Genomic DNA, 20,211 nt, shown 5'->3' with positions numbered 1-20,211 from the left:
TTGATCTGCATTGCAGTGTGATGCTACTATAATGCAGGATAGAACTTAATATTCAAATTTGATGAGTCTAGAATATAAGTTGCTGAGATTCTTCTTCAGTTAGACTCGCAGGGGTAAGAACTCCATGTGAGAACAGTTTGGATATTGTTTCTGTAGGCTGTTAAATACTCAGCCATAAAACTTCACTTATTTTAACAAGCTCATTTTCAGTGTTGGTGTGAAACAGAAGCAGGGATCACTACCACCAGAGGTCATGCTTACACATCTGAAAATACTGTTCAGTTTTGAAATTGTCACTTACCTGTTTTCTAAAGATTCCAGAGCTTTGTGTTTTCAGATTTACATTTACAGACTTGTGGTATTTTGGTAATGCTTAATCCCTGTTCTATTTTAGATTTTATTGTCACGGGAGCTCAAAACAGAGTGCAGATGATGCCTTTCAGAACTATAGGAACACCCACGCTTTTTCAGCTGTGGGTGTTCCTATAGGGAACACAGAGGGAGGGGCCATGTGAGATGAAGTGATTTGCCAAAAGCACAAAAAATGTGGCAGCAACCAACATAATTATTTCAATTTATAATGCTAATTGAATTCAAGTGTTTTTAAATTAAACTTTTACTTGGATTGTAAATAAATTGTCAAGTTAAATAATAACATTGATCTGTCTTTACTACTGCCTAGTAGTTGACTTAGAGTTGAAATCTCCTCTCAAGTTTCTAATGAAAGCAGTGAGACAGCTGAAGGGACTGCAGTGTCAGACGTGGAACTGTTTTACACTTGCTGCTCTAGAAGGGGTGCTCATGATTGTGAAGTCTTTCAGTACTGCACGCATACCACGTAGACACCTGTTCTTGCAAGGTCTTTTACAGTCTCATGAGTGAGTGTAATTTCACTGTGCAAGTACTTGCAGCACTATACAGTCTCTTAAAGCATTTTTTTCTTTAAATACTGATGTGAAGGTATTTAAAGCAGGATTTGCTGGAATTCATTGCTTTTGTATGCACCTTTCGCAGCTACTTAAGTTAATGTTTAATGGGCTTTCATTAAAACATACACTATCAAAGTATTGTAAAAACCTGCTACGTAAAGTATTTCAAATGAGTGTAGTCAAACCTATGCATTCTAATTTGTGAGAGCATGAGAGACTTCTCTGAGAGGGAAGTGAACAGAGTTATATTCATGGAATCATGGTGATCTTGAAGATGCATAAATTACTTTTAAAATGTAATTGATCCTTCACGTGTTTAAACCTTGTTCTGGTATTCCAAGCTACTACATAGGTGAGCTTTAAATGACTTTTAAATCCAACTTTGAGACTCATTTACAGGTTCCACACACTGTGATGTTTGTTCCTGCCTCCCTCTGCTAAAATCTCCGCTTAACTTTTCTTAAAAAAAAAAAAAAAAAAAAAAAGGGGAGCTTAAAAAATGTCCCTTTGAAATATGAACAATCTAGTTTAAAGAAAAACTTCTAACTAAATATTCTTCTGTAGTTTAGGTTCACATAGGCATCAGAGCTCCATGTACTGTGTCTTTTAAAACGTTAATTATTTAATTTGGATTCTATATTTCTGTGTGTGTTTCTGGCCTTTCCTCCCCCTTCTCGTGCCAATGGTTCCTTTGGTTGTTCTTGCTTTCTTTGCACTCTGCCTTCCTGCCAGAAAGGTGGCAGCTCTGTTAACCCTTTTCAAATATTCACCAGGGAAATGTTGTTTGCATTTAACATGTGCTTCAACCCTTACTCACAGAAAAGATTCAGCTACTTCTTTTGTCTGATGTTGGTGTATAGAAACTGTTTGCAGTCCTAAGGTGGTGTCAATGTGGTCATTTTTCTTCACTGTAATATAGTAGAATGTACTAATAACTTCTTTTTTCTTTGGCTAAATGAAGGTGGCAATATTAGGAAATGTGTGAAACAGAGCCAAAGTGAAACAGTTTTCCTGCCTTTTAGCAACCTACAACTTTAGGGATTCCTGAGTTAGAGGTCATATGTGCATCTTTCAGTTTAAGTGCCCTTCACAGGTCAAGTGTAAGTCACATGAAATTAAAGTGCATTTTAAGTTAGTTTGCATCGTTTTTTAAAATCTTGTTAGGCCTTGAAGGTTAAATGGCGATATGACATTATGTGTATATAATGTTATATCCTAGTCTGCCTGAAAAAAGTTGCACCAGTTTTCAGTATCCGACATGTACAGACTGTCCTCTTCTAAGGACTGGAGATGTAAAAGGATTTCAGACTATAGAGTAAGTCCTTGTGTCTGGGGTGGGAATCTTTGCCTACACGATTGTTCCTTTCTAAGCTCTTTTTTGTGCCAATGTTACATTTTTAGCCACTCCTGTAGAAAATGGAATAGCTGTTTGATGAATGGAGGAGCTTAATTCCAGTCACTGTTCCATTTGTGACAACTTCCAAATGAGGTGCGCAGTCTTTGTGCATTTGACCTCCTCTTATTTATGAAAATGAAGTTTTCGTTGTGCATCCAGGAAATAGTCTGTAGTGTGACACAAACCAGATTTTGAGGATTTAGTGTTGCAGAGTTCTCTGCTTGTGTGAACCACTTTTCTCCCCCTACACTACAGGATTTTTCTTATCTTGTGTCTGTATTGGGAAAGGAACAGGGAGTGGTAACTTGGGCCAGCCCTTTCTTCGTCTTCAGGAAATGTTGCAGTTCTGAAGAATGGACTGGTTTTGAAACCCCAAGAGCTGTTCTTTATTTTGGTACAGAACAGAAATTACCTAGAAAAATTGCTTTGATTTTTGTTGTAGAAATATATAGGGCACGTGGAGCGAGGGCTGAAAAGCTGCTGATTATTACTTGTTAAAAGGCTGGAACGAGAAAAAATTACAGAAAAGCAGAAGAATTCTATAGGAGTCAGGAAGGCATTAGACAAATCTCGTAGTTTTTTTTTTCCTTTTCCTTTTGGTCCTTACTCAAGCGAGTCTGAGGGCACACAGGATGAACACACCGCCCTAATGGTCACTGCTTTCTGAAGTGATTCTGGGCTCGTGCAGAAATGGCCATGGAATCTTGTTGCTAAAAAAAAATTTAAAAAAATCCTCAGCTGAAGTTACACTTAACTGACCATCTTCTTATCTGTCATCTGGCACAGCAGCTGGAATATGTGACTGAGCCTAAGATTAAAAACGATCATTTCTTTTGCCTTTTCTAGGTAACATTCAGGTTTCATGGATTGATGATACATCAGCGTTTGTATCATTGAGCCAGCCAGAACAAGTACAAATAGGTAAGTGTTTCTGAATTATTTTGGAATTAAGATGGGACTTCAACTGCTTTAAAATTCTCTTAAGTCAGCAGCGTCTGCAATTCTAGTGACAAAACCACTGAGTTGGTCAAGATGCTATAGGAGCAACTAAACTTTCATAGCATGTGTTGCAGCAAAGACAACGAGCCCAAACTGGACTTTTAGAGGTTTTTCATGGCCCTCTTGAGGACCTGAACCTGTAGGTAGATGACTGCTTAACTTTGTCACTAAACAAATGACAGCTCTTGTAGACCATGAGGCCACGTATAAGCTGTTCTGTGCTGTTTCTGTTGCTTCTGACTCTCCTGGCTTCAGATACTTTCTGTGGTCTGAAAACATGTTCATCTACACACTAGGAATATGCTAGATTTCTCATGTTAATATGCATAGAAATCAACTTTAAATATATAGGTAATAAAAGGTATCTGTTAATCCCAGTGGACTTTAAAACTATGTTCCTCAATTATGTAGTATTATGGTCAAAAACCTGTGATAAAGCATTACTCCGTATACTTTTCTATTTGATAAGAATAAGCCTACTTAAATCAATTAACGAGTAGCTCTTCAAACTTCTCATTGTAATCACTAGTGTGCATATGACAAGGAGGAATGGAAATTCCAGTTTTTAATTGTTGAAGTGTTAATTCAAAATAACTCTGGATGTTTGCATATAAAAAGCCTTGTTCCCCTTTCCTCTTGCTTTCCTACTGAAAAAAAACAAGTAAAGGGTGGTATTTTTATGGGCAGTTTGGATCTGCTCTTAAGTTTCAAACTGAATACAGCATGCTTAAAACACAAAAACCAGAAACCTCAGAAAAACAGAAAGCAAATCCCATAACCTTCTCATGTTGCTGTGTATAATAATGTCCAAGACTCTTTGCTTAATTTGGTTATTCATGTGACTCGTGTATTGGCAGCATTCTGATAGTCAGTAGAAGTAGCACAGGTTTATTCTTGTATAAAATAATACTGCTCTGCAAAGTTAGAATGTAAACTTCAGCATTAAGCAGGAGCTGCGCCCAGACAAACACTTGCTAGCCATTCTGTAGGCAGCAAGAGGCTGGGTGCCTGCTGTGGCTTTCCTGAAATAGTGCCACTGCACGTGGACAGGGAGGAGATGGTTGCTGGGTCCTGGTGGGCTCTGTCCTCGGCGTCGGTAATGGTTGTTGAACTTGTGATACTGTTGTGCTAAGGATCTGTGGAAGTGATAGGTTAGATTGCTGTCGTTTGTCAATTTTTGCACTACGCTCTGCTGAAAACTGAGTTACTGGCACCCTGAAAACAAAAATGCTTCACTGAGGTTTGCTGTACAGAGCAGGTAATGACTTTTTGCTAATTGGTTGACACTGCTTTTGTTGGTCGTACAGGAGGCAGAACTCACCGTTGCCATGTCACGCTCCATGTGTTCTCAATATTTCTGTCAGACACCAAACACATGTTTTTTAAGTGCGTGATAAAGCAGTATGAGCTCTTGTAGTAGATAAATACAAAAACAACTTCAGAACAAACTTTTGGTGCACAGCTTCTGGCTCTTACGACTTCCATCTTGCTAGATACACTTGCTTTTGGATGTTGTTCAAGCTTCATGTATTTATAAAGTTGGCTTTTCTTCTGGAAAGGTTAGTATGAAATAAGTAGTATTTCAGTGCCTCATGACTTAGAGGAATCAGAATTTCATGCAAATATTCTGGCAACAGTAGGGAGGATGGGAGAGATTTAACCTTTTCTTAATTTTAAAGTTAAAACAGTATTTTATTTTAATTAATAACTCGATGCAACCTGAAATATTGCGGTGTTTCAGCTGGTCAGTACTGGAAGCATTCTGAGCAGTTAACTGGTTAGTGAGTCCTCAGTTAGTGCCCTGCATCAGTGATGCTGTCATTCACGTTTCCCTCACATTTTGTTGCCTGCCAGCTTGCAGTGACCGCCTGGGTCGCTGCTCTAAAAAGCACGTAGAGTCACTTGTACAGGGAGGTTTCTTTATGTCTTTGCACTTAGGGAGTCTTTGTTGGACATCTTGTACTTACCCTGCAAAATTTGTTGTTACTTGAGAATGGCGTAATGTCTAAAATACGGAAAGACTCCTATAAATGTGTTAAATGTTTGAAGTGTTTGAATGTAAAACTGGATTTCAGTTCTGAGGCATTTGGTTATTACATATGCTCTGTGAATACTCTCTGCTTTCTAGCTATATGTTAATGGAGACAATTGACAAAAAATACCTGAAGAATGTACCTGATTTACTTGCTCTTGGCTGCTAACACTCTTAATTCTCATTACCTGATATTTAGGTGCAATTTAATAAAATCTACATTCTAATTGTGAGCAAGTTCTACTCTACTTTAAGACTGCTGCTTTAATGCTTTAAAGCGATTTTAATGTAGAAATCTTCCTGATAGCTTTTTACTTGCTGTTTTGAAATGTAATAAATACACTTAACCTGAAATTTTAAGTGTATGTGAAAAGCAACTGCTCATCCTAAATGGCAAGCGCTGAAATAATGTTAGATTGTTCCATGTGTTAAAGCCCTGATACATGAGCTCGTATAGAATTTACTGCGTGCAAGATATCTTCTTCCTCTGGGCACTGAGTAGCCCAGTGTGTTCAGGCAGCAGGGGAGCAATGGACTGAAGCAGGTGCAGCAGCTGAAACTGTGATGGCCTTTCAGCAATTCTTGTTGAAACCATTAATAATCCTTCTGAACCTGTGAGTTCTCAGAGAGAGAGAGACTTCATGCTTTATCAATGTATTACAAGGTTTAAATAATACCTACTTAAGCATGAATACTTCCCAATGAAATTTAAAGTTCTGTATGTGTTCATTGAGACTGTGTGCCTATCAGTCTCTTCTCAGTGAATATGGGGAAACAGGAGAAACAGGAGAACCCATTGCAGGGAGCTGCTTTAGCAGGGGCTGGACTCGATCTCTTGGGGTCCCTTCCAACCCCTGTGATTCTGTGATTCTTTTCCTACTCTAACAGTGAATTCTCACTGCTTTCCTGTGTCTGATCCTGTGTCCAGAATAAATAATAAAATTGTTGCAGGCTCAGTGGGGTTAGCCAGCTGAGCAGCCACTCAGAAATCACCAGAAACGCCATCAAGGAGCCACGCGGCTTGCTAAGGAGCCCAATTGGTAACAAGCTGTCAGATGAAATCTAATGGCAGTGCATTCTGCTTCTTTCCAAAAAGTCTCTTGCACCCGAGCAGTCTGTTCTCAATGTCTATTGGTACTTAAAGACCGTCTCTCTTACTAGAAAGAAAGTGTTCTGTGTATTTTACGCTTTTTGTACGTTAACAGACTTGAGCATACTAGTTCTACCAGCAGTTCTGTACTAGTAAGTGCTGCAATGAGGTGTGGTGAACTTTGTACTTGTGCAGTTGGGGAATCTTGTCTGCAACAAGAAACGGAATTGCTGGTTGATACATTCTAGTCCTAGGCTCAAAGTAGAACTGGTGGCATAATTCACAGCACAGATAGCTGTTCTACAGCTGTCAGCGTTAGAGATGCAGATTCAGGAGGACAGATTTGCTGTCAGGTATCCGCAACAATATTTTCTTCTCATCACTGCCTTTTCATTTGTTTGGGATTATTTGAAATATGTGTCGTAGATTTTGTTTTAGTTAGTGAGGAATTTAAACAGGGTGCAAAGGTTAAATAGTTTGAATTCTTTCAGTGTTTAAACTGCAACTTAAGAAAGTTAAAATCCTTTATAACAACCTGCTTATAAGTGCACGGTGTGGACAGTCTCAGTGGATTATACCATCATCTCTTTGTTCCTTGTTGAGGGAAATTTTTTTCTCCTGTTATCTGGAATATATCCCAGCACGTGCAGCGGGGCAGACGAGGAGATGATGCCGCTTTGATGCTTTGCTGACATACACGCTTGCATAGAGATGCTTGAATCCATGCCACCAACTAACCTGCATTAAAACAGCATTTCACTTCAATTTTCTATTTATAAAGACAGTTATTATGTAAGGTTAGTGTAAGATCAATACAGTGGTTACCTGCAGACTTGTTAGACAAGTTCAGTATTTTTAATTAAAAAATTGTTACAATGCAGAAAAGAAAGGAACATAAAACATGTTTTTTTCCAAGTATATCTGGACTTGTAAAAGTGCTATGTTACATCCACATAAATAAATGCATTTGAGTAAACTTCCTTTAATATTAAAGCTAGTACTATGTGGCTTTAGGCTCCTGTCTGCAGTTTTTAGAATAATCCTTGCTCCTGTAAAACTAAGAGTCTCACCTTTAAACCGCTCCTCGTTGTGCTAAACAGCAATAAAACAGGCCCAGGCTATCAGAAAAAGGGAAGAAAGGGAAAAAGGCACATCAGTCTTTAGGAGACAGATTACCCGAAGCGAGGAAATCCACCTTCACCATCTGTGCTGTGTGCTTCTGTGTAGTCAGTATGCAGCTTGTGGAATTAGATACTGAGTTAAATAACAAAACAGATATATTTTTTAACTTGGAAAAATGGTGTCTGACACAATGATTTGTCCTTGTGCATTTTGTACTCGAGTCTTAAAATTTCTCTAACAAAATATTGAGACTTGGTATGTTTTAATACAGTAGCTCCCAGCCCGTTTAAAGTCTGGGCACCTGAGGAGGAGCAACGCGTACACAAAGTCCAGTGAATTCCCCTGGGGAAGGAATCTTCAGGCAGGTTGCTAAAACTGCCTGCACACACGTACTAATGACCGAATGCTACGCCTGGTACTTGGAGACTTGAGACTTGCTCATAGTGATATTGAGGCATCTTTCCTTATCACTGGATAAAAGACTGAATAAATCATTTTGATGATCTCTGAGAGTGAATGAGGTTTATATTTTTGGAATTGTGTTGACTAAGTAAATTCTTCCCTTCTTCAAGGCTTTTGAATTTTTCTAGGTGATTCTGGGATCCAAAATTGTGCTACACGATAAGGTTTCAAACAATTAGGCTCTTTCTTCCGTGTGCTAAAGTGTTTTCCATCAGTTATTAAAAAATAAATAAATAATAGTCTCCTGACCTCAGAGCAAACCCAGACCTTCCTTCCATGATGCCTCAGTGCAGGATTATCTTAGAGGATCTTCCGTGAGACCTCAATACCTTATTCTAGCTAATTCTCAACTATTTTTTTTTATAAGCAGTTTGCAGTGAGGGTTTTTTCCTCTTTAACCTTCCTTGAGGACAAGGATCTTGAGGAGCACGCTGATGAAGTGTCACTTTATTGGGGAAGGCTGTACAAGCCTGCAGTACTTGGCGTGGGCAAAAGGATTTGCAGCAGCACGGCTGCTATGGAAAATGGAAAGCAGGCGATCTGTGGCTGAGCTAGCTGTTATTTTTTACTTCCTTCAGCCACAATTGGAATATATTTACTTGACACTATGAGAAGTAGACTTATGCACTATAATTCTGCTGAAAGTAAATAAAACTGTTTTCACGATAACGTTTTACTTCGATTAAAGCTTTAGCAAGTGGTTTGCTAAATACATCCAACTCAGCAACATACCCGCCGTGCTAGTGTGTGTTGCGAAGCAAGGCTTTAAAGAACCCTGCCTGTCCTTGCAGGTGCCTTGCCCTGCTACATTCACGGGGCCCTAGATCTGACAGTAGCGGTTTTGGATTTGCTCTCTTGAAATTCCACTGTGTTTTTCCATTGTTTGGTGAATTGGTGTGAGCATTCTAGATAAAAATAGTTTAAAAAAAAAAAACAAAAAATGGGTAATCAGGTTTAGGTAACTTTTTTTGTGAATAGAGTTGAGAAAATGTCTGTCTACTAAGAGTTTACAGCTGCATCCCATGGAATGAAATGCAGCCATGTAGTGTTGGTTACTGTCAGGTTTCTCACAGAAAAAAATTTATCTTCACTTTATGATTTAAAAATAAGTAAATAAAAATTCCATTCTCTTTAGTCTGATATATTTTAGTAGAATTCGCAAGACGTTCAAGCAATGCTTTTCTTCCATTGGCACTGTAGAGTTAAGGTAACTATTTGGTTTGGTAACATAGACAGCCTTCATCAAAAGAGCAACAGAGAAAATGTTTTTAAAACTTTTATAGGGAGCTGCTTTTTAATTCAAGACCCTGCAAGATTTAATTGTTCGTGGGTTCCTTAGAATTCTCCACGTCTTCATTTCAGTTGTGCATTGCACAGAGCAGTATTTTTAGCATATACCTTTAATGTGCTGAATTTAGCATATAATATGCTAATTGTAGTCATCATTTAACTCTTTAGAACCAGTCATATGTATATACATATATATGAAGTGAATATGTGTGTGGAATGTGAATATGTTGCTAAAAATACAGGTGTTATTTCAAGAAAGAAGAGTCGTCTGACCGAAAATATTTTTTCTCATATAGATTTTTTTCAAATGACCTTTAGGCTGCTACATAAGGATTATCTTTTCCTTAAATGTAAGCGGGGTTGTCAGGGAATTAAATGGAAGAGCCATAACTCTGGCTCCTAGTGTGTAGCAAAACAAATAATGTGAAATGGTTATTGTGTTTTAACAAACCACTATTTATCAGATGATCCATGGTAACTATGTACTTGATTTTAGCAAGTAAAAACATGCTTGAGTTTAACTAAACAAATGTTACCCTTAGGAATGTCGGCTGGTATGCAGTAACTCCAGTGAGCATTGTTAATTCATTCATGATGCCTGCATCCTAACTTCATGGGCAATATATATTCTCCTAAATCTTACAAACAGATCCTGCAACTTCACAGTTCAGAACAAACATAAGGGGTGTGAAAGGAGGTATGTTTAACACGCCTTTAATTAGTGCAATAGTCTCATGAGACTATTAGTCGTAATTGCAGATATCTATTCTTGGAATAGGTATACAAGATATAGATGCCAAGTTTCACGTACATTTGAAAGATTTTGCTGCAGCAGCATCTGTGTGCCGTGACTTGTACTATAGGTAATTGCTTTCATAGCAGCATAGTCAATATACAGAATAGAAGACCTACTCTGAAAGGGGAAAAAAACAAATCCACATTTCTGACTGGTGATGCTGGAGCATGCTATGCCTGGTGCGTGTGCGGTAGTACATAATACCATGTATTTGCCATGACAGCTCTTCATCTAGAATGAGAAGGTGATACACACATCTGAAATTTCTACAGAAAGGTTGGAAGTGCACAAATAAAACAAGGATTTAATCTCTGCTTTACTATTCCAGTATTTTAAAATGCACCACCCACATACATGAAAAGGAATGTGGGTTTTTTTGTTTTATTTGTAAATGGATTTGCTGGTTTGTAACAGTTTATTTCAGTGAGTTAGGCTAAAAACAGTAGAAGACACCAGTTGACAGCCAGTTTAATTTGCTGATTCATCTGTTCCAGTAATGGCTTTAGGCCAGAGCTTGGCTTGCAGATTGAAGACAGATCTGTGAAGATGCTGGGACTTGAAGGAACATTGGTAAATTGTTGCAGAGTGCAGGCAGTGACAGTTTTTTCTTTCTAGGTGATTCTAATTTTGTGTTGACTCAAATCCTTCTGCCTCAAACTGGCAGTATTCTTTGTTAGTTAAGTGGAGAAGTGGAACATTAGCAAGATATAAGGAGGGAGCAGCTGGATTCCAGTTAAGTGCTGCTTCCACTGGTATCTTGTGCAACAAAAAATGCAGCTCAAATAAGCTTATTTTGCACAGCAATCGAACAGAGTTTTGGCAGAGCCTTTGCAAATGTCGTCTTTTCCTGGCAGACATGCAAAATAAACCTGCTGGGTTAAGTAATGGGACTAAAAGGGAAAAAATCCAGGAAATCTTTTTTTTGCCAGCAAGCAATCTGGAAGAGGACCATGACTGAAGAATTGATGGTTTCTAATTTAAAACAAGTCTTAAGCAGAATTAACCCTTCTTGTGGGAAGTCTCACTCACTTCACTTCTTGAATATGAAACTCAAACATGCAGTGTGGATTTAGGAGAGTACACCTATTTGTTTGTTTATTTTGCTGCTAACAGTGGAACTAGCTAGACATTTATATGAATAGAAAAATACTTTGCTGCCTTCTATTCTTAAAAATAAGTTATCTCAGAAGAAGGCGTGTTGTCATTTAAGTGTTTTGTTCATAACGTCACTCGTATTTCCCATAGCTGTAAACACCAGCAGGTATGCTGAAAGTTACAGGATCCAGACATACGCAGAATATGTTGAGAAAAAACATGAAGAAAAGCGAGCAAAGAGAAAATGTACAGAAGATAGTTGGAAGGAGATGGAGAGAAAACGGTTGAAAACTCAAGGTGCACCTTACGTTTCCCAGAGTCGATACTACTGTGTTAACAGGTGAGACTTTCTGTATTGCAGACTCCTTATATTTATATTTTCATCAAAAGCATGGAGCTTTTGAGATAGTTCATATTTTGTCATTTTTCTCCGTACATATATGTGATTAATTTGCATACCAATCAGTAGTGGTACAGCACCTGTCACGAGGCCATAGGTAAAAGAATAGAGGGGATGTGGTTCATTAGGCAAACTTGAAACACTGTGATATTGGGGGCAGGCCAACTCACAGCTTCTGAGCCAGATGTAGCAGTACTGTTTCTTAAAACCAAAATAGAAGAATCACCTGTTTCATTTTTATCACACCTCTACATGGCTTGTGTCATTTAGGAACTTTGAAAGCTCTCTTCTTATGCTTCTGTAAAGGTGATCTTCATTTTTTGGATTTTCCATGGTGATATTGCCATAGTGAAGGTTATAAATTACCATCTTAGGCAGCCCTGATGGAGTCATCCATGTGTTTCAGGAACAGGAAGGTAAATGGTGATGCTTTTATAGCAAGTCCTAGTTTTATTTCTACTAGAGGAAGTATCTCCTCGCTGAATGCTGTTACATGTATTTTGGGTATCTCACGGACTCACAGTGAGTGTGGTGGCTTATGGTTTGAACCGTAGCTAACTTTCCCAAAGTATTTGTTGAAAGACAAACAGTAAAGCTGAAAGGCAAGTTTGTTTTTATCTTTCAAAGTAGTAGAGGATGATCACAAATGTGTAATGTGGAAAGTTGTTGAATAAATTTCAGTGAATTGTTTCCTTAATTTTTTTTTGTATCTCAGTGAGTTGTCTGCCTGAACATTTCATCTCCTCGAAAAAATTGAATCTGTTTCTCTTGTATTGAAAGGAAGCACCCTTGCAGTGTTATTCTTGGATAATCAACATTTTGATAACCTTGGGTAGCAGTCTTTAATTTATTCATAGACTGAACTTCTTTTGTAATTGATGTTCTATAAGTTTTGGTTCTCATTATTCCAGGAATAAAGTGATTTGATTGTCTTCCAAATTCCCTTTCATGCAGATCTTTTGGCATGTTTTTTCTTAGTTTTATCTCTCTTTGTTACTCGATAGATTGTGTTCTCTTGTCAACTTGTCTCTTGCAAATATTTCCTCTTCAGTGCAATCTGGCTGTCATACCAGCTTAGGTATTACATGTAACTTCAAACCTTGTGGTCTTTCAGTTCACTCAGGCTAACTGTAGGTGCATTTTCTTTCCAGAGATATATAAACACAAATATTTTTAAGATATACTTATATGTAAATGTATTTATACAGTGTTATAAATGTTTATTTGTCCATCGTATTTTTATGCATTTATATGTGTGTATATGTGCGTATTTTCCCAGATTAATGTGAACCATGTATAGTTAAGTACTCAATACCATGATGTAGCTAGCAGCTGATCTCTTATAATAGCTTCATGTTACTGCATCCTTTATTTATTTATTACTTAATAAGCTTACTGCATCAGCTTCTGCCGGGAAGGGAGCACAGCTGCAGAATAGCTGTTCTCCATGGTGGCAATATGTTCATTCAGTAATGAAGCTGTTGGTTATTTCTTATAAGCAGAGCTTCTATCTCACATTGGCAAACTTAAAAGAATGTAATGAAGGTTCGTTAATTCTTTCTTAATCCCTCATTATAGAGGAACTTTTCTTCAGGAAATATGGTATCATAGTAGGCACAAGATACAATAATTTAGTGTATATCATTGGCATATAACATATTACTACTGTTAGATATCAAAACTGGTTTTAATGGGAATGTCCCTGACTGTTAATATCAGATGGAAAAGTGGAGGAAAAACTGACAACACTTCAAGTAGTTAATAAGATCCCTTGCTCTAAAGCCACTCATTTTTCAGAGCATGCTTTTGAAATGAGTGGGTCCTGGCCTCCTGTGTCGCTGTGTGCAGAGCAAGCTAGGTTGTGCTTAGCAAACAGATGCCTGCCAGCTCTGCCTTGATTGTTCAGCGTGTGGAATTAGGATCTTCTTTGCAAAATAGTGTTAATCCATAACATGAGAAATATATTGTATGTAAAACTAGATATCCTGCTCTACTTGCAGTTACTAATTGTCCTGATTGTCATGTAGGAATGAGTCAAAATAAAATAAGCCAAAGACAAAAGTCTTACACTGGGATAAAATATAGGAGAGTGATGTGACATTGTGCCTTACAAGTTTCCGCTGCATCTGCTGTGGTCAGGCTGCTCTTTGTAGCTCTGCTTCCTTGAATGCCTTTACTTTGCTGGAAACAGTTCATTTTTGAAATGTTCCTGCATTTCTGCTGACTCCTTCATTAATTGCTTTTTCTTACAGCTTGATTTTTACAGAAATAGTTGTATATAGTGGTTTATTTATTAAACAGAGGATAAGAATTGGGAAAAGCTTGGTCATGAAAGACAGTGATAATAAATGTTGCAAGCAAATTAAAATATTCTAATATTGTAATAGCGTTATTTCAGGAGATTTGACCTGTTCTGTTGTTGAAATGAGATTTTTATGATGGGTCACGAGTCCCCTCCGCCCCCAGCGTTGTTCAATGTAGCAAAAGAATACAGGCTTTATGTTTTCATTTAAATGAACTGTACTTTAAATTGGAAGGCTGTATATATCCAGGCCTACTCAATGTGCAATGTGATGAAAGGGGTCTTTTGAAAAGTAAGACATCCCTTTCCAAAAATAAATGCTTAATGCTACTTCATCATAATTTTTTTCCCCCTTTTACTCCTCTCCAGTTTCTGATTCTTTCAAACAAATCACCTCAGCTCTAGCTGGATTGCTGCTATTTAGTAGTTGAAATGACATTATGAAGTTAATGAGTGGTTTAATCAGGTGGAGTCTTCTCTTTCAGGCATGAAAGAGCTATTTAAGTCCTCCACATCCTGTTGATTCATCAGATTGTGTTTAGTATTAATGTTGCTAGTCATACTGCTGGAATTAAATAAAAGCAAAAAAAACTGTATTTTTTTTTTTTATTATTAGAGTTGCACTTAAGAGTAGAAGTGGAAATTAAACTCCAGAATTCCTCTTTCTACCATCTTTGTCCCGTGGCATGCATCCTGGCAGGCTGGCATTTAGATAGGTCAGCAGAAAGGAGAGGTTGGGAAGGAAGGGCTTCTGGACTCTGCCTCTGGTGAAGAGATGCACAACCACACCTGCTATCTTCAGTGACCAACAGAAAAACTGCATTGTGTTAACTAAGGAGATTTGCCAGCTAGTGATATATGATAGGCTTTTCTTACTGTTTTCCCTAAATTTGGCTAGTAATTTTATTTTAAAACTAAGAATAAAACTTTATTTTGCTATCCAAAAATGCTTTGGAATCTGCTTAAATATCTTCTTTTTTCTTTTTTAAAAATCGTATTGTTGCCTGGATAACTGTTAAATATGTGTTCTTAAGTTTGAGTGCTATCTTTGCTAATGGCTGATGTAAGACTGTCTCTAGATGCTTTAGGTATCCAAAAGATGAGGATTCAGAATTGGAAAATTACTGATAGCTAGTAGTTTGGTTTTTTCCGCTTTGTTCAGTTGCTTCTCAGCAGAGTAAGGAAGTTGAGACAGAAGTGTGGACGTGCTCCAAAATAGCTGGTAAAATTAGAAAACTGAACTTTGCTCTGAGTAGTGCTCTCACTTGTATATACAACCATACTCATTTGCTACTATTGCTAAGTGAATAAATAACATTGCTGTAGATCTTGAACCTTATTTTAGGTCAAAGAAGAATAGGATACAAAAAAAACAATGATCAACCAAACCCACAATCTGTAGTCATGTGGAGTCCATGCAATGAATGAGTAAATGTAGAAAAAAGCTAATAATTTAAGAGAAAGCAGGAAACCAGCAGTACTTGATTGCCTACATTTTGGTCTTTGTGCTGCCCATTTTCTGGTGTCCTTTCAAGTTTTGTTTTGTATTTTTGTCTGCGGGGAAAAATGTAAAGCCTGAAATTAGTTTTCGTTTTGTACTTATTCCTTACAGTGAGTTTCTTTCTAAGAGCCCTTAGTATCTCTAAGAAGTCCTGCAATCACAGTTTATTGGTCGTGATTTTTCTTCCCTATGTATTTTTCAGAATACCTTTCCCAAAAGTATAATTCTTAAACTTTTCATTTTTTTTTATATAATAGCAAGTAGGTTGCTCCAGAAGTAATGCCTCCTATTTATGTCCATGGAAACAACAACAGACAGAGCACAATCTTTGCTATCTGATAAATTCTCACCTACAAAACATGATTTTTCAACGTATTGCACCCCCCAAAAAGAATCTGCACCAGTTGAAGTGACCACTGTCACTGTCACTACTGCTGAAATGCACCACCCCCTCTTACTGCAGTGACATCCACTGTTTGGTTTCCATGAATGTTAACAACCATTGATGAATGTCACTGGGGGCCACTTTTTCCACATGCAGGAATTCAGTTCCACCCCTTTGCTCCATCCACATTCTGTCAGAGTGCCCCTCTGCTGCCATCTGTCACACGGCACCAACATGTCACGGAATGGTGGTGGGAAGCTTCAGCCTCTGCTGCCATCCCACCAGCATCCATCTTTGTCGTGGGCCGGCATCATAAAATACGAGGCATTACTTTTGGACCAAGCACTTGTAGTTTTCAATTTTCTAAATGCTTTGTTTTCACAAGACCTCTTTGCCCCCGTCCCATCCCCCTCCCTTTCCAAACGTAGAGTTGTTTTAATATTTTGCAGTGTTCTGTCCAGCTTTCATCCTTTTACTGATGGTAGTGGTGTTGTGGTATGACTTGAAAACAAGATTTATAAGAGATCTTTGAAGGCCTTCTGTGTGTGAACGTTTGGAGGAAGAGCCAGCTATTCATCAAAGTAAATAATGTTTGTGTTCCAAAAGTGGAAGTAAGAGCATGAAGCATAATCACATGTTTCGTGTTTGTTTACTGCCTTTGGACATCCCAGAAAGCGTCTGTTCTGAAATGCAAAATGTTCAGATGAAAAAGACCCTTCACTTCAAAGCCAAAGCCATATAGCTAAATATTACAGTCCTTTAGCTGAACCTTATTGAAGCACCGTGCTCTATATTGATGACTAAAAAACAAAAACATTTAAAAGTTTTGTTCTGTAACTCAGAAATAAAAGAATTGTCTTGAATATTGAGTAAAAGAATAGCTATTTTGTGTAGTTATTAATAACTGCATTCTAGTTGAATGAAAACCTCTAGCATTACTTCAGTGTATGCTGAATGAAACAGAGCTCTAAGTGCATGTTAATAATATTTTCGCTGTGTAGTAGAAGTACAGTAAATTCAGTAAAACTGAATGTAGTTTTGAGAGAGGAGGTGAACTTAGCACGTGGAATCCTTCAATATGAAGAGGAACAGCTTTAATTACACTTGAGCTGAGTGATCTCATCAGAATAGCAGCTAAGTCTGAGATAGCTACATCACAAACAATAAATACCTTCATTTGCATAACATCTCAGTGGATGACTTTTATGGAAACTTACAGTTGAGTCGCATTTTCCAGATAATGTAATTTCATGGTACACCACTTAATACAGTTTATTTTTCTACTTTCTTAAGCATTTAATAGATACATAGTAACTAGTACCCATGTAATAGTTATTCTTAACTTGTTCATAACAAATATTTTTTTCTACATTTCAGTTTTACAGGTACCAGTATAGTGGGAAAGAGAAGCATGAGTCCTATTCAGGAAGAAACTGGTTCCGACAATTTGGAAGAGGAAGGGGTTCCAGAATGTGATCAGACAAACTCCTATGCAGAGTCCCCTCCAGATGTTAAGAAGAGAGCCAAAAGGTTCAAAAAGATCAAGAAAGACCAAGTTTCAGCAGGTAAAAGCAATGTTCTTGCCCATAATTTTCTGTTCTGTTTGAAACTGCCCTAGGCCTGAACAGAACTGAAGTTTGTTGTTGTCGGCTTTTTGTTTGTCTTTTGCTTGTTTGTTTCTTGGATGTTTCAACTTCTCTGGACTTCTGTAAATGTAATGCAGTAAGCCACTATTACAACTTATTTTGCTGTGAGTTATTTAAACTGAAGAAAATTGCATCAAACTAAATGAAACAGGATGTATTTGATTTCTTATTCGATTACTTTCTTCTACAGAATAGATCTCTTTACATATTTCTAGCTATACTTAATTTTTTTCTTTGATGAGACTTTTTAGTTCTGCAGAAACCTCAAATAACCTTATCATAAACCGAATTAAAAGAATTCTGTAAGGAGGATTCTAGAGTAGATCTCCCTGTTAGTCCAACAAACTGTCAGCAGTCGTAAGACTCACCTCACGTAGACCTTTTCTCTTAAGTTTGATTAGAAGGAGTCACAGAATAAATGAATGCATGCGGCTTGATCTGTGAGATGTGTATCGTTAAACAAACTCTGTTGCATGCAGAAGAGTCCAGTTTTAATACAACTACCCAGTGGCCTGAAGGCTAATATAGGTGTCCTTTTAATTAGCACTTTTGTATGTTAAGGCAGACTGTCCTGATATCCCTTATTCACTGTTATTTGGGAGATAGTTCTGTAAGCTGAGGAACCAATGCAATTTTTCAATCTGGTCAGAATGTTATCTACCTTTATGACTAAGCCAAAACTTTTGCAGTCAGTTCGCCTGCCACACACCAGCCCTCCTGCACACGGCTTGGCACAGTGCTGATACCCTTTCTTCTCTAGAACATCTGAGAAACTACTGTCTGAGATGATTCAGTGGAGGAGTGAGCTGCCAGATGGGTGCCCATCTACTGGGATCCTAATCTTAGGCAGGCCTTTTAGATTTCTCATTGTTTTGCCTTTATGAATCGCGTAGCTGTGCTTTTATTTCTTGATGAAAAGTGAGTGTGCTTAATACCCCTTCCTAGCATTTTGGATGAGTAGGTCACAGTCATCTTTGACGATTCTTGCCGCCTACCACATGCTCTGAGTAAGCCGATGTTTATTTGAAAGACTTACTGGACCATGAGCGGATCACTCACATTTCATGAACTGTTAGCTGTTGTAGCTTGTGGGAACTCATTTTCAGGAGACTGCGATTTTGAAAAGCAGAAGAAACAGTAGACCTCTTGTAAAATTGTCAAAATGTGGAGTTGCCCTGATGATGCTTTTTCTTTATTAGATATTTTATAGATCTTCTCTTTTTTCTTCTCTTTTTTTTTTTTTAAACTCAATACGCAATGCTTGAAAATCAGTAGTGTTTCTAATACAAATTATAAATCTTTTCCTATCTTCTAAAAACTGTTAGGATGTATAAATTAGAATATGCAATGGTCTGTGTCATGTTTAACCACAGTCTGTCTTGTTTTCATTTGGAAGGCTTTTCACACAGAGCTGATTTAAGAATTTCTTTTTGCAGACTTCAACAGCAACATATTTTTCTAGCCAGATTACTTGGAATTGTGTGTCTGGCTGAATGCAGACAGGTGACAGGTGATCGTGCTTCACCTGATGTTTTCGCTAAGTTTTGTGATTTATTGCTGCCTGTAGGAAAGTAGGGAGGATGTGGGGTGTCTTTTAAAACAGTCTGTTGGGTTCTCTTTTTAAATACTGACTCACAAATAATAGATCTGGAGGGGAAAAATATGACTTTGTATGCTTTGAGGAACCAAAAGATACTTGATTTTACTTCTTTCAGTATTTGTATACTGAAGTTATTAACGTAGAGCTTTGTGATTCTGTCTTTTTAGGAAGCCTCACAAGTAATTCCACTGAAATTTTTGAAGTCCCTGAAACATGGTAGGAAATAACTGCCTTAACAAGTGGAATTGATTGAAAGCAGTTGCGAGAATACACCTCCTGGAAGCCATAATTTATTTAACTAAAGTGGTTAACAAAACAGTACATGTCCTGAAAACCAGTTTAATTATTTTAAACTGTTTACTGAACAATCACTGTCAATTTTACTTGTGTGTATATTAACTAGTATATGATTCTGTTGTTGATCAAGTGAAATCCTTGCTGTCATTAATGATTATTAGATTTAAGAAGCAAGACTAAACGTATTTCAGTCATCCACTTTGGCATGCTGGCTATGAAATGTACAAAAAGACCCGGCAGTCTATGATTTTGTGCTAGGCTGTTTCCTGTGCTTGAGGGGAGTTGCCACAAATCTCCTAATCTTTAGATATTTTTTCAGGCAACATCAGTGTGCTATCAGAACTCTTGATACAGGTAGAACTGCAGTTTCACATATTGCTTTCTACCTGTTAATATATCTGGAAGTCATTTTTTAGTTTTCCACTCTCTACTTCACCCCCAGTGCAGCCAGTCTTCATCTAAATACCAGCTTTACCGATACCCTGTCCTTTCCAAAAATATAATTTATATGCTCTTCAAATATGGATTTCCTGGTGGGAGGTAGTTTTTCCTTTGTTTTCATATCTGTTGCTGTTTTCACCCTTAAGTCCCTGTCTGTTTCTTCCCTTCTTCTTCCCCATCTTGTGGGGTTTTTGTTAAAAATGTTTTTTGGTACCTGTGACAAACCTGCTAACTGTACCAGCCCTCTATTTGTTTAAAAAAGACCTGCATTGGTAGATTTCAGAAAATGTTTGATATTTAACATTTTTGTATCATGGAAATAAAAACAAAAGATGTATTTCCATAAAATGAAAATTAAAGAAATTTTCTTAGGATGTGGTTTGTTTTTATTGGCTTCTGAAATGTGTATCTTGTGCTCTTCACAATAT

General features: G+C 37.5%; 1 protein-coding gene across 3 annotated transcripts in view; it reads left to right on the top strand.

The window, feature by feature from the left end:
• PARN (poly(A)-specific ribonuclease) overlaps window positions 1-20,146 on the top strand; it is a 40,032-nt gene extending 19,886 nt beyond the window's left edge. For all 3 annotated transcript variants that reach the window (XM_021411202.1, XM_021411204.1, XM_021411203.1), the window contains 4 exons: window positions 3,172-3,246; window positions 11,362-11,551; window positions 17,177-17,364; window positions 19,213-20,146. In XM_021411202.1, coding sequence (XP_021266877.1) covers window positions 3,172-3,246; window positions 11,362-11,551; window positions 17,177-17,364; window positions 19,213-19,265 — 506 coding nt within the window. In that variant the 3' untranslated portion in view covers window positions 19,266-20,146. The remainder of the gene's footprint in view (window positions 1-3,171; window positions 3,247-11,361; window positions 11,552-17,176; window positions 17,365-19,212) is intronic.

This window comes from Numida meleagris, chromosome 13 (genome assembly GCF_002078875.1).
Source record: "Numida meleagris isolate 19003 breed g44 Domestic line chromosome 13, NumMel1.0, whole genome shotgun sequence".
Lineage (NCBI taxonomy): Eukaryota > Metazoa > Chordata > Aves > Galliformes > Numididae > Numida > Numida meleagris.
This window is presented reverse-complemented; position numbering and strand designations above follow the sequence as displayed.